General features: G+C 41.7%; 1 protein-coding gene across 1 annotated transcript in view; it reads right to left on the bottom strand.

The window, feature by feature from the left end:
• ZFYVE1 (zinc finger FYVE-type containing 1) overlaps positions 1-12,282 on the bottom strand; it is a 49,694-nt gene extending 37,412 nt beyond the window's left edge. The window contains exons 1-2 of the mRNA XM_033107827.1: positions 12,048-12,282; positions 9,816-10,748 (exon numbers count right to left, since the gene is read on the bottom strand). Of these exons, the coding sequence (XP_032963718.1) occupies positions 9,816-10,328 (513 nt within the window). The 5' untranslated portion in view covers positions 10,329-10,748; positions 12,048-12,282. The remainder of the gene's footprint in view (positions 1-9,815; positions 10,749-12,047) is intronic.
• Between the last annotated feature and the right edge of the window lie 466 nt (positions 12,283-12,748).

Below are 12,748 nucleotides of genomic sequence, written 5' to 3'. Positions count from 1 at the left end.
CTGAAAGTGGCAGATTTTTCAGATTACTCAAACTAATAAGGCACATAATTAACAGTAAATGTTTATGACTACCATGTTTCCATGAAAATAAGACCTACCCCAAAAATAAGGCCCAGTTAAGATCTCAGCCAGACGGACACATTTAGTACATTATGACGATGTTCCAGAAGATGACATGACTGTAATTGAATAAATGTAGATTGTCGTACATAAAAAAAAAATAAGACACCCCCCCTGAAAATAAGCCCTAATGGAGCAAAAATTAATATAAGACCGGATCTTATTTTCGAGGAAACATGGTATTATTGAATGATTCATGTAAACTGAACTGAGCTCTTTGAAAGAAAATGAGCGATTATGGAAAACAGTTTAACCATATAGATGACATATTCACCAGGCAGAAGCAATTGGGCTGGAAAGTAGAGAAATTTCTAGAATACTCTATGACTGCTGAATTGCTCTTAACTTGAACCTGGGGTTTCTGTGAGTATATGCCAGAACCAAGCTCTGTCAACTCTTTTTAAGCATTCCACCATCTAGACTCAAATTCCCTAGGAAAGACAGCAAGAATCAGTCTCAAGTAGAAAGAAATCAGGAAGGGGGAAAAATTTTTCCAGAAGCTACCAGAAAGTAGCATCATCCTCCTGTGAAGTCAAGCCAGAGGTTAGGTGCTTACATATGACTGGTATGCATACTCTTCTGACCAAGAACTCCAGCCACTACCAAGGAAACCAACCACACAAACAGGTTGAACTGAGCCTCTTAATTGCTGGCCAGAAGTCAATGGAAAGAGAGGCAAAATAAACAAAACATCCTTCAAGGAAGCATCCACCCTTTCCTGCCTCCAAAAGTCCCTCTGTGCCCCTTCCCATAGGTCTGTCTTTCCAATTCTTCTTGCCTGGAACTGTCTACAATTTTGTTTTCTTTCCCTTCTTCAGAGTCTCATCCATTAGCTTTCCTCTGATTTTCCATCACCAATCAAATGTGCTCAATACATATAGAAGTTCTAACCCCAAATAGAAATGATCAAACGGGAGCTCCTCCCAAAGCAAGTAAGGCTCCCCAGAAAAGTTCAGCCAGCCATCAGAAGCCTTCCACGCTACACATCTCCAGGATAAACTCAAGGGGGGGTGCAGCCAGGAAATGTACCCACAGGGAAAACATATAAGGTCAACTTAATAAGAAGTCTTCCTGTAGTATTACCCACCCCTGGCTCAAAAAGCCAAATGTCTGCCCAATTCCAGAAGAATCAATCACTTCAAGGAAGTGACAGACCAGAAAAAATAGAATCACACAAACTGGAGGTAACTTGAAACAGTCCCTGAAAAGCTGACTCAGTGATTTCAATGGCTTACATGGGTCAAACTTTAAACAGACCTATAATAAACAAATTAGCCTCCCAGGTTAAATGCCAGGAACCAGTTAAAACAGACCAAGGCTGAGAAAGCTCAGAAAATGCTGAGGAGAAACTGGAAGCACATAATAGGGGCTCTTTTCATCTTTCTGACTGACTGAGTCATCCTCAATCCTGGTTTCCCAGTAATCCCATACAATGCCCTTCCCCCCACCATTATTACTAAACAAAAGGGGCTTTTACTTGGGTTTCTAGGAGTAAAAGGCAGCAGTGGCAGAGGGAGCCTCTGCTACTCCTCCAATTATTGCTTATTATTTTGACAGATAGCTCCTAAGCAGACCTATGGCTTTTTGTTACTTTTTTTTAACATGGTACCTAAGAACCAATAGTAACTACATTCATGTTCTGACCAGAACTTGCCAAAGAGCTAACTAACCAGCCACAGCACCAAAATTAGTTTTTACATTATAAGAGTTTGGCCATTTGAAGAGAAAAATGGGGAACTTCCACAATTTAGAAGATTATGATCTCCCTGGCTCAGGACCTATTGACCAGAATTAAGTCCTGAGGGGTTTCTGGCGGCCTTTCTGAAACAGAGGGCCTGGAAACAGCAAGCCCTAGCAAGGTACTCTAGACCAGGAAGCAGAGGACAGGGCCAAGGGGCCACCAGCAGTAAGTCTAAGACAGAAGGAGCATGAAACGGGGCGGCCTAACACAGCCAGTTTGTGGTCAAGGATTCCCACCCAATCTGAAAACATCCTTTGCTATTTTTCATCCCTGGTTCCCATTAGAATAATGTCTCTTTTAGCCAATTAAAAAAAAAAAAAAAAAAAGCCAAGTCCTAGTATTTTGAGCCACACTATTCTGGGACTGTAAACAAGTGAAGCAGCCAAGCAACGTGATGGATCTTCTTAAAGGAACGGACTCAAGAGAAGAGGTCCACCACTGACTTCGCTGAAGCAAGAACACAGAAGACTCACTTGGCCTCCCATTTCACAGAGGGCATAAGGCTGTCCATTTCTGAGTCAAGGAGGGCCTGCCCCAGTGGACACTTTCTCTGCTTCTCATTGACCACTCCAGGGCTTCCTATCACCCTGCCATGTTCAGCATGAGGGGACTTAACTTCAGGAGTCTTTTGGCACGAAAATCTCCTTGGCTCTCAATGTCCGGGTCAGGGGTCAGTCACCATGAAGATGAAGTTTCTAGTCAGTTTGCTGCTCTATTCTCTTGGAAAGAGGACAGTTATAGGAAGTTCGCAGAAAAGAGACAAAGAGGAGAATGGGGTGATTAAGAAAAAAGGAAAAACTTGTATGGTGTTTAAACACATGTATATATAGAATGAAAAACAACTTAATTTTTTACTTTTTCTTTCTAATAAACATTCTGATAAGATGTCTGCATTACCCAACAGATAAGAAAATACTATCCTCTTCCTCCACTAAGAACCCTAATTATTAGAACTTTATTCTTCTAACCTTTGAGCTGTTTGCTAAGGGGACTGTCTCTAACATCAAGAAATTATGGTTGACGACTTTTCAGTGTGGATATCTATTTACTATGGGCTCTAAATAATGGATCTGTAAGTTCTTGAGTTTCCCTTGTACAGTTCCACTGAGGCCTAGAAAAATCAATGAATACAACCCAGAAAGTCTAACCATTTCACTAGAGAGGTTACAAAATATGCCAAAAGAAAATATTGATTTCAGCTAGATTACTTCTGAGGAGTGAACAGAACCAAAAGAGGGAGAAAAAAACTGGTGTATTGATTTAATGTTTTGTTCCTGATACATTTTCCCCTTCACTGGAATCCAGACCTCCTATTCGACCAAAACTTCATCTGTTAGATCAGTTTCTCAACCTCAGCGCTGCTGACATTTTGCACCAGGTAATTTTTTTGCTGGGGGACTGCCCTATGCAGTGTAAGATACTCGGCACCCTGGCCTCTCTCTACCCACTAGCCAGTAGCACATACCCTCCACCACCCTCCTCCAGCTGTGACAACAAACCAAAGATACCTAGTCTAAACAATGCCAAATGCCCCCTGGGGAAGGAAAATCACTCCAGGTTGAGAACCACTGTTAAATAACAACAAATGAGACTAATGCAGCTCTTTATTTTGCAAATTGAGTTCTTAAAGACTTTTAGTCTTATCAATTCAATAAAATCTGGGGGTTTAAGGAGGGGGTGTTTGCACAAACCAATTGCCCAGGAGTCACCACTGAGTTCTCTCATTCCCTCACCCCTCCAACCCAATATATCAGTATTCCTGTTTTACATCCAAACTTTGCCCCAAATTCATCAGTCTTTCCATCTCACCACGTCAGTGACAACACTAAATCTAAGCCACTTCCCACCTTCTAAGTGGTTTCACTGCTTTCCTTCTTGCCCCCCTGCAGTCACCATAATCTAGTCTCCACACTAAAGTCAAGCAAGAACCAACCTCTTAAAAAGTTCTATCAGATCATGTGACTTTCTAGCATAAAGCAGACTGGTGCTTCCCATTATATTAATGCTTATAATCCACACTTATTTCTACGGTCTACAGGCCATAACCTTGTGATCTGGTTGGTACCTGCTTCCCTCTGCACCTCTTTCCTTACCACTCTGCAACTAACTCACTAGCTTTCTTTCTGTACTCAAACATGCCATCCCATCTTTTTTGTTCCTGTTCCCCTCGGTCTGGAGGTCTATTTCCCCAGCTGGTATTAACCATCAGGTCTTTGCTTAAAAGTCGCCTCTACAATAAAATCTTCCCTGACCATCCTGCTACAGTGGCTTCCAAAGTCCTCATCCGTAATAATGCTACATCTTAGCCATCTGAACCATCTTTTTATGCATTTTACATGTGTGAACTCTGCTTTCCCCCCTTAAATGGTAAGCTCTGTAACGACATGGACCAGGTCTTATTAACCATGTACCCTGGAGCCGAGAAAAGTGCCCATCACAAAACATAGCTCAATAAATGTGATGAATTAATGAATGGCTTTGGCTAGCAAGCCACAAACAAGTTCCTGCTTCTGAGACCAAAAGTCAGTCTGTCCTCAAATTTATCATTCTACTACACACACAAATGACAATAAGGTAATGATAAAATTTTCACATCTAAAAGAGAACTTTTGTCCTTTTAGGTTTTCCAAAAGAAACTGAATACTCAAATCACAGGCAACAAAGCTTAGGAGACTCTAGGCCATAGAATTTGAGGAAACCACATATAAGAGTCAGAGCCTACAAGCTGCTAAAATCATCCTTATGTAATAAACCGAAAATGATCAAAACCTACAAATGCCAAGAAACATGAAAAGAAAAACAAAGCTGGGGCCTAATTTACAGAATCTCCATTGCAGGGCAGCCGGGTGGCTCAGTTGGTTAGAGCGCGAGCTCTCACCAACAAGGTTGCCAGATCTATTTCCACATGGAATGGTGGGCTGCGCCCCCTGCAACTAAGATTGAAAACAGCGCCTGGACTTGGAGCTGAGCTGCGCCCTCCACAACTGGATTGAAGGACAACGACTTGGAACTGATGGGCCCTGGAGAAACACACCGTTCCCCAATATTCCCCAATAAAATTAAAAAAAAAAAAATTAAAAAGTCTCCATTGCTATGAAGAACTTCGATGACAACAGTTTTACATTTATATAGAGCTATGTTTCACTTGATTTTCACAGCAGCCATGAGTAACTGGTAAGCTGATGCTATTAACCATGATGAAGCTTAATTAGAAAGTTTAAATGACCTGGTCAGAGACAGGAGTGTCACAAGCAAGGATCTTAGAGCCAGACACCTATGTTCAAACCCTCTGCCACTTACTATACCTTGATGTTGGCAAGTTATTTCATTTCTCCATGCCTCAGTGTCCTCATATACCGTGCTGAAGATGGAATGTTTGTATCCCCCTTCCAAATTCATTATGTTGAAATCTAACCCCCAACATGATGGGATTAGGAGGTGGGGCCTTTGGAAGGTGATTAGTTCTTTAGGATAGAGCTCTCATGAATGGGATTATAAGAGATCCAAGAGAGCTCCCTTCTGCCATGTGAGGACACAGTGAGAAGACAGCTGTCTATGAACCAGGCCCTCCCTCATCAGTCACTGCATCTGCTGGTGCCAGGATCCTGAACTTCCAAGCTTCTAGAACTGTGAGAAATAAACTTCTGTTATTTAAAAACCACCCTATCTATGGTATTTTGTTAAAGCAGCCCAAACTAATTAAGACATACAACTTACTTCATAGGGTGTGGTAGGCTGAAACTGTGCCTCCCCCACCACCAAAAATGTCCACATCTATCCCCAGAACCTGTGACTATGTCACTTTATATGCCAAAGAGACTTTGCAGATGTGATTGAATTAAGGACCTTGAGGTGACATTATGCCAGATTATCCAGGTGGATCCAGTGCAATCACAAGGATCTTCCTTAGGAGGGAGGCAACCAAGGACACAGAAGACGATGTGACAATAAAAGAGACAGAGAGGGGAATTGGAAGGTGTTATACTGCTGGCTTGGAAGTAGGGTAATGAGGCCACAAACCAAAGAACGCACGAGGCCTCTAGAAGCTAGAAAAGGCAAGGAAACGAATTCTTCCCTAGAGTCTCCAGAAGGAACGCAGCCCTATCCACTAATTTTTAGGACTTCCGATCTCCCAACTATGAGAGAAAAAATTTGAGTTACTTTAAGCCACTAAATTTGTGGTAATTTGTTACAGCAGCAATAAGAAACTAATACACAGGTTATCAACGGGATTAAATGAGCTCACGCTTATAAAATGTAAGAACAGTTCCTAGCAGCACAGTGAGAGCTCTTTAAATTTTAGCTATTATGAGCCAAGACCAGAACCCAAGGGAGAATCACAGAAGTACTGCAGAGGCTAAGAAAATGAGGTTTAGAAACTGGGTAATATCTGTAACAACATGGATGGACCTGAAAGGTATTATGCTAAGTGAAATAAGTCAGACAGAGAAAGACAAATACCATATGATCTCACTTACATGTGGAATCTAAAGAACAAAATGAACAAACAAAACTGAAACAAACTCATACATGCAGGGAACAGCGCTGACGGCTACTAGATGGGAGCAGGATTAGGGGCAGAGTGGAAAAGGTGAATGGATTATGTACAAATTGGCAGTTACAGAACAGTGATGGGGATGTAAAGCATAGGGAATACAGTCAATGATACAGTAAGAACTGTATGGTGCCAGGTGGGTACTAGACTAGTCAGAGGATCACTTCATAAATTAAATGTCTAACCACTATGCTGTATACCTGAAACTAGTATTAGTTAATAAAATAATATTGAATGTCAACTGTAATAGAAAAATTTAAAAAAGGGGGGGAGGAGTGAAGAGGAATAAGAGGTTCAAATTTCCAGGTATAAAACAAGTAAGTCACGGGGATGTAACGTACAGCACAGAGAATATAGTCAATAATATTGTGATAGCGTGGTACAATGTCAGATGGTTGCTGGACTTATGGTGATCACTTCTTCGGATACATAAATGTTGAATAACTATGGTATATACCTGGAACTAATATAATATTGTATGTGAGCTATATTTTAATTAAAAAACAGGAAAAAAGAAATTTGGTAATATCTAAATTTAAAATGCACGTTATCACTTGACAAAAAAAGATTCCATTTTAAATAGATTCACAGGCTGTTTAATACATTCTTGTTTGTAATAACTCAAATATTCATTAACAGCCTAAATTTATTTTAAATAAATTTTTAAATAAATTTAAAATTTATTAAAATTTAAATTTTTAAATAAATTTAAAAATACTAGGCAGTCTTTAAATAACGAGGCAGATAGACCTCAATGTGCTAATAATGGAAGTTCTATAAAATGTATCCTTTAGTGAAAAAAAGCCAAAGTGTATTAGGTTCCATTTTTATTGAAAAATTAAAAGGATACATACATTCATAAGTACACATAAAAGAAATTCTAGAAAGGCATGCCATTAACTGCTAATGATGATTGTTCTAAGAAAGAAGACTAAGGGTATGGAGTAAAAAGGTATGCCCTTTTATATCATTTTAGTTCTTTTTACTTATCTATCATTCATTTATTTTTTTACTAGGTATATGTGTGACATCTATTTTTAAAAAACTAAAGTTGAGATGTGACATCTCCAATCAATCAACAAATATTTATGCACTGACATGTCTACCATTGTACCTGATTCCGGGAATAAGACGTGATCCTGTTCTTCAGGAGTTTACCACCTAGTTGAATTTATAATCTACATTCATTATCAGACAATCATCTAATTGTTTTGGACATTAGCATTAGAAAACGGAACCATAGATTTTTTCAAAGTATTTTTCTGCTTATGACTCTATAAGAACGAATCACCACCTAAAATTCTATGTCCAATCATTAATCCCAACCAATGCCGCTTGTTGATTAATAAACTGTTATTTCCTGTAAAATGGTCAATGTTTATGAAGGGAGAAATCTTTACAAACAACCCAATTATATACACATTACACACCACAAGGAAAAACATGGACAAAGATCGTCACTGGATAGTTGGATTTGTCTTCTTCATTACATTTCCTTATATTTTCCTAATTCTCAAAGGAATATGTATCAATGCCACAAAAAGAAAAAAATACACATCCTCCTCCCCTTAACAAATATTTTTTGTGCCAACACAATATCCATGATTACTGGTTTATCTCAAATCTTCCTCTCATTTTATGACAGTGACAGGAATCCGAAATATGACTTTCCAAAGGCTAACACTAAAGAGAGCTGGTGGCAGAACCAACAAGAGTCATCCAAAACCAAGTGCTCCATTTATAAAATATTTAGTCCACACTGTCACCCAATTACAGCATAATTCGTAATGAACACATTATTACTAAGAAGGCAGGCAGAAAGAGATCTGGGTCACTCTTTCGTAACTATTAGTTCCTCTCAGCCAATAGTTAGCAAAGTATTTAGCCGACAATGGAAGTACAGTAGTGCCTCCTTATTCGTTTTCCATGGTTTCAGTAACCCACCATCAACCATGGTCTGAAAATATTAAATGGAAAATTCCAGAAATAAACAATTCATCATTTTTAAACTGCGCGCCGTTCTGAGTAGTGTGATGAAATCTCGCACCGTCCTGCTCCATCCTACCTGGAAGGTGAATCATCCCTTTGTCCAATATATCCATCCACACTCTATGCACAGTACACTATTTTGAGAAAGACCACATTTATATAATTGTTATTACAACATATTATGAAAATTGTTCTATTTTATTATTAGCTCAGTACTATCCATAGTTTCAGACATCCACTAGGAGTCTTGGAACATATCCCTGGTGGATAAGGGGTGACTACTGTACATAGGAATCATGATGTATTTCCACAAGGCTATCCACGTAGGAAAAAGACAGATGCAAAATGTTTAGTGGGTAACTGGAGAGTTTTTCAAATGGTTAACTTGCATAGATTCTCCTCCAATCTGGAGATTTGAGGTGTCATCACTGCTAGGAGTCTGAGTCAATGTACCACAAATACTCCATGGTACTGACAACAACAAACTGGGGTAGTGGACACAATGTGCCGGGCCCTAGGATAAATCCTTCCCATTCCTATTCTCTTTGAATCCTCTCAGTTACTACTTTGAAGTAGAAGTGAAACTGAGGCACAGAGCTTAACTTGTCTGCAGTTATACTGCCAGTGAGTGGTGCAGCCAGGGTGTGAATTCAAGCAGTCTTCACTCGAAAGCACAAGCATTATACTACCTTCCCTGGAAAGTATAAACATACTACCCCTTCCCCAATCGCCCCTAACTGTCACACACTACCTTCTCCCACCTCGGAATCAAATCCAACGTTCTCTAGTCCTTCTGTAATTCCAGGTTCCCTCACTGGCTTTTACTGATCAGAAATCTAGCCATGAAAAGAAGATGCCATTTGTAGAGAATACTATCCTTATCAAGTACCACTTTTGAAAGACCTGCCTCTCTAAATTGAGACAGTTTGTGACTTATTGCCTAAAATGCCTATGGGATCCACTTGTCAGTGTTTCTTTCCCTGCACACACACAATCCCTCATCACTCACATTTATTCACAACTTGCCAAAGTGCTCATTTAGAAAACTGTTCTAAATCAGTTCTTCCTAATAACAATCCTATTAACAACAGCTACCATATACTGTGCATTTATTACGCAATGGGCTATACAAACACTATGCCATTTCATCCTCACAACAACCCAAAGATGCAGGCAATGTTCCCAATTTATAGATGAGAAAACTAAGGCTCAGAGAGGTAAAGTAATTCAGCCCAAGGTCACACAGCTGGTAAGTAACTAAATCTCACTCTTCACAATTCAAACTTTCAAGGGTCTTGCCTTTTAATGATTAAAATGTGAGGTCCTCCTGGACTTTCCTTTTGAGAACTACCTTCCAGCAACAGATCTGCTTCACTTACCACACAAATCCCACTATACCCACATGCTTACCTGAATTTCTTCATTTTCATCTACTAGGAGGAAACTCACAACCTTCTCAGTCATCTTCTTCCTCTTGGTCTCCTCATCCATCTCTTCTTCCTCTAGTAATTCCTGGCCCTTAGTGACATGGTACACAGTAACGGGGTGTCTCCTTTTGTTACCCCCAGAATGAGTCCTCTTCTGGCACTCCAGGCACAAGTTGATTTTACAGGTCTGGCACCTCACAGCCGCCCTCTGCCTAACACCTGGAGAATGCCCGTTGGGGCCCTTGCAGGGGTCACAGTAAGGGATGTGGCCAGGTTTGAGCCTTATCCGCTCATGGTTTCGCAGGCGTTCCTGCCGATGGAGCTCCTCCTCGCAGCGGAGACACTGCAAACTGCAGCACTCGTCACACTCAAAGACAGCTTCATCAGTGCCACTGCACGCGTAACTTTCCTGGCACATCAGCCCCGGATTCAGGCCCTTCTCTGCTGAGGAAGTCTGGGCACTCATCCTCAGATTGGTAAGGAAATCACCCACCATATAACAGTCACTGAGCTTTCCCTGGGAGTGACGACAAAGGCTTTGAGTCTGAAGACTGCACTTAGAAATACCACAGGGTTCTGAACACCTTAAAACACAGAAATAAAAAAACCCTTCGATGTCCTAGTAGAATTCTTCACACACTCATAAATGTTAGAATTTTTAATTTTCTGCCTCCAAAACTCCTGTATCAGCAGCAACGTTGATTTGGTTTGATGGTTTCATCCTCCATAAAGTGCAGGCAAATATGTGGTCAAAATTAACTTGAAAGGGTCTTTTATGGCTATCTGAGAGAGATCTGACGGGTTCACCGAGGTGGGCTCATCAGTTGGGCCTCTATCCCAAGGTTTTGGTAATGAAAGAGAGTGGTCAGAAACTTTTCAATACAATCCAACCTCAAGTCAGTATTTCAGGGAACACCTAGAAATAGAGGAAGGAAAAAGATTTCACTCATCTAAAAACAGAAGTGTACCTTAAAAAAAATATACATTGTGATTAAATACACCACCAAAACTGAGAAATCTTGCTCCTGCTTGCAAAACTTACACTGGCTCACTCTTATCCTAGCTATGTCTTCTCAAAATCATGGTCAAGGGTTCCTCTGAAAACAACCACTACCTCTAGGCCCAAGGGATTTTAAGAGATTTTGCTGCTTTATTTCCCAGACTGAAATTCTCTGTTCACTCAGTTATTGAATTCAGAATCAAAATCACTAAGCAAACAGTACTTGCAGGGACAACATTCTGCACCCTACCACTGGGAGAGGTGTAAAAAGCTAAAGAAATGATTGATAATAATAAACTTCAGCTCCATCAAAGTCCTGGAGTTGTTTCAGCTCTAGACAGACGCCTATTAAGGATTCTAAACCTGGACACAGGAGTCACTATTTCATGCTTAAAAACAATATAAAACAATTATTGTACTTCCTTTTGTCCTTTCTCTAACTACGATAAAAAGGGGGCAACACGAGACAGAATTCCTCCACTATGGCCCACAGCAAAGCCAGACTTGCAGTGAGTTAAAACAATTTTTCTCTTTGTTGATGACAAATTAACTTAAAAATAACTTTAAAAAAAAGAAAAAAGATAACTGGAGCAGGAAGGGGGCTTTTGTCACACTTATATTCCTAACTCCTCTTAGCCCTGACCCCCCATTCTAACGCCCCAACGAAATGCAAAGCCCTTCTTTCAGATATTCCCTACTCCTCCCCCACAGTAATCAATCTATCAATCTTATTTTTAGATAAACAAGGAAGGCGAACGGAGCAACTAGGAGACCTTATTTACACCCTAACCTCAGGCGTGCCCAACCAGCTCCCACAACGGAAACAGAAATCAAAATTTGTCACAATTGAGGAAAATATAAAACCAGCCTTCAAAAGAACATCTCACCGCGTCAGGCCAAGCAAACAATCTGCCCACTCGGCCCCCCACCTCGATGCCTCTCTCCAGCCAGGGATTCCTCACCCTTCCTTCCTCCCGGGCAACACCACCACCACAACCAGAGGGTCGGGAGTCTAAGAACAAAGAAGGTTCCCCCAAAATCCACCCCCACGCTGGCAGAGGCCAGAGCCGAATCCATTGTTTATGCCACCCCACCCCCACCACAGCCGCACCCGCCCCCCCTCCTCCTCGGGGCAGCCGGAGCTCCAGGACTATCGCTGGCCCAGCGCAGGGCCGTGCCCTCCCCTCCCCGCCCGCGGTGGCCCGGGGATCCCACCACGGAACAGCTCGGCCGCGGCAAGTGGCGTCGGGGGACCGCGGGGCGCCGGTGGGGGTGGGGGCTGATCCTCAGGGCACCCGGGGATCCATCCTCATCTCCATCTCCGCCCCCTCCTCCTCGGCTGCCTCCCGAGCTTCCTCCTCTCCTGTTGTCAATTGGGATCAGCTGATCCGAGTGAACTTCTCCCAGATCGGACTAACAGGAAGGCTTGAGCGGTGCAGCCCCGGGAGGGAGGAGCGGGAGGGGGGTGGAGCCCGACGCTAGCGAAGGGGAAGAAGGGCACGCACAGCTTCCTGGGAAATGTAGGTCTCCGAAGGCGCTTCCTCTCCCACATCCCGGAAGTAGAGGACCTGAATGACTACAACTCCCAGTACGGAAGAGGCTGCCTATACTAGGAGGCGGTGGAGACAGACCATCGAGCATTTCGGGACTTGGAGTTTTTGCATTGGCTTGTGGTTACCGCAGGTTTCAGCGCGTCGTTTTGGGTAGCGGAGGGAGAAGGAATGGCGCTAAATTAGAGAACGGATGTAATATGTAGTATAGGTCAGGTAAGTAAGTCCATTTCAAGTAACGCATATTACACACCATTCTTCAGAAATATGTAAAAACAGGCAGTCTCAAGTTCCCAATTTCACCTTGTACAAACTAGGAAAACATCAGAAAGAATGTTAAGTACTCTTGTGTAAGTTTTGTTTTCC

This window comes from Rhinolophus ferrumequinum, chromosome 6, assembly GCF_004115265.2.
Source record: "Rhinolophus ferrumequinum isolate MPI-CBG mRhiFer1 chromosome 6, mRhiFer1_v1.p, whole genome shotgun sequence".
In the NCBI taxonomy this organism is placed as follows: Eukaryota; Metazoa; Chordata; class Mammalia; order Chiroptera; family Rhinolophidae; genus Rhinolophus; species Rhinolophus ferrumequinum.
The sequence above is the reverse complement of the archived record's forward strand: the minus strand, read 5'-3'. Positions and strand labels throughout refer to the sequence as shown.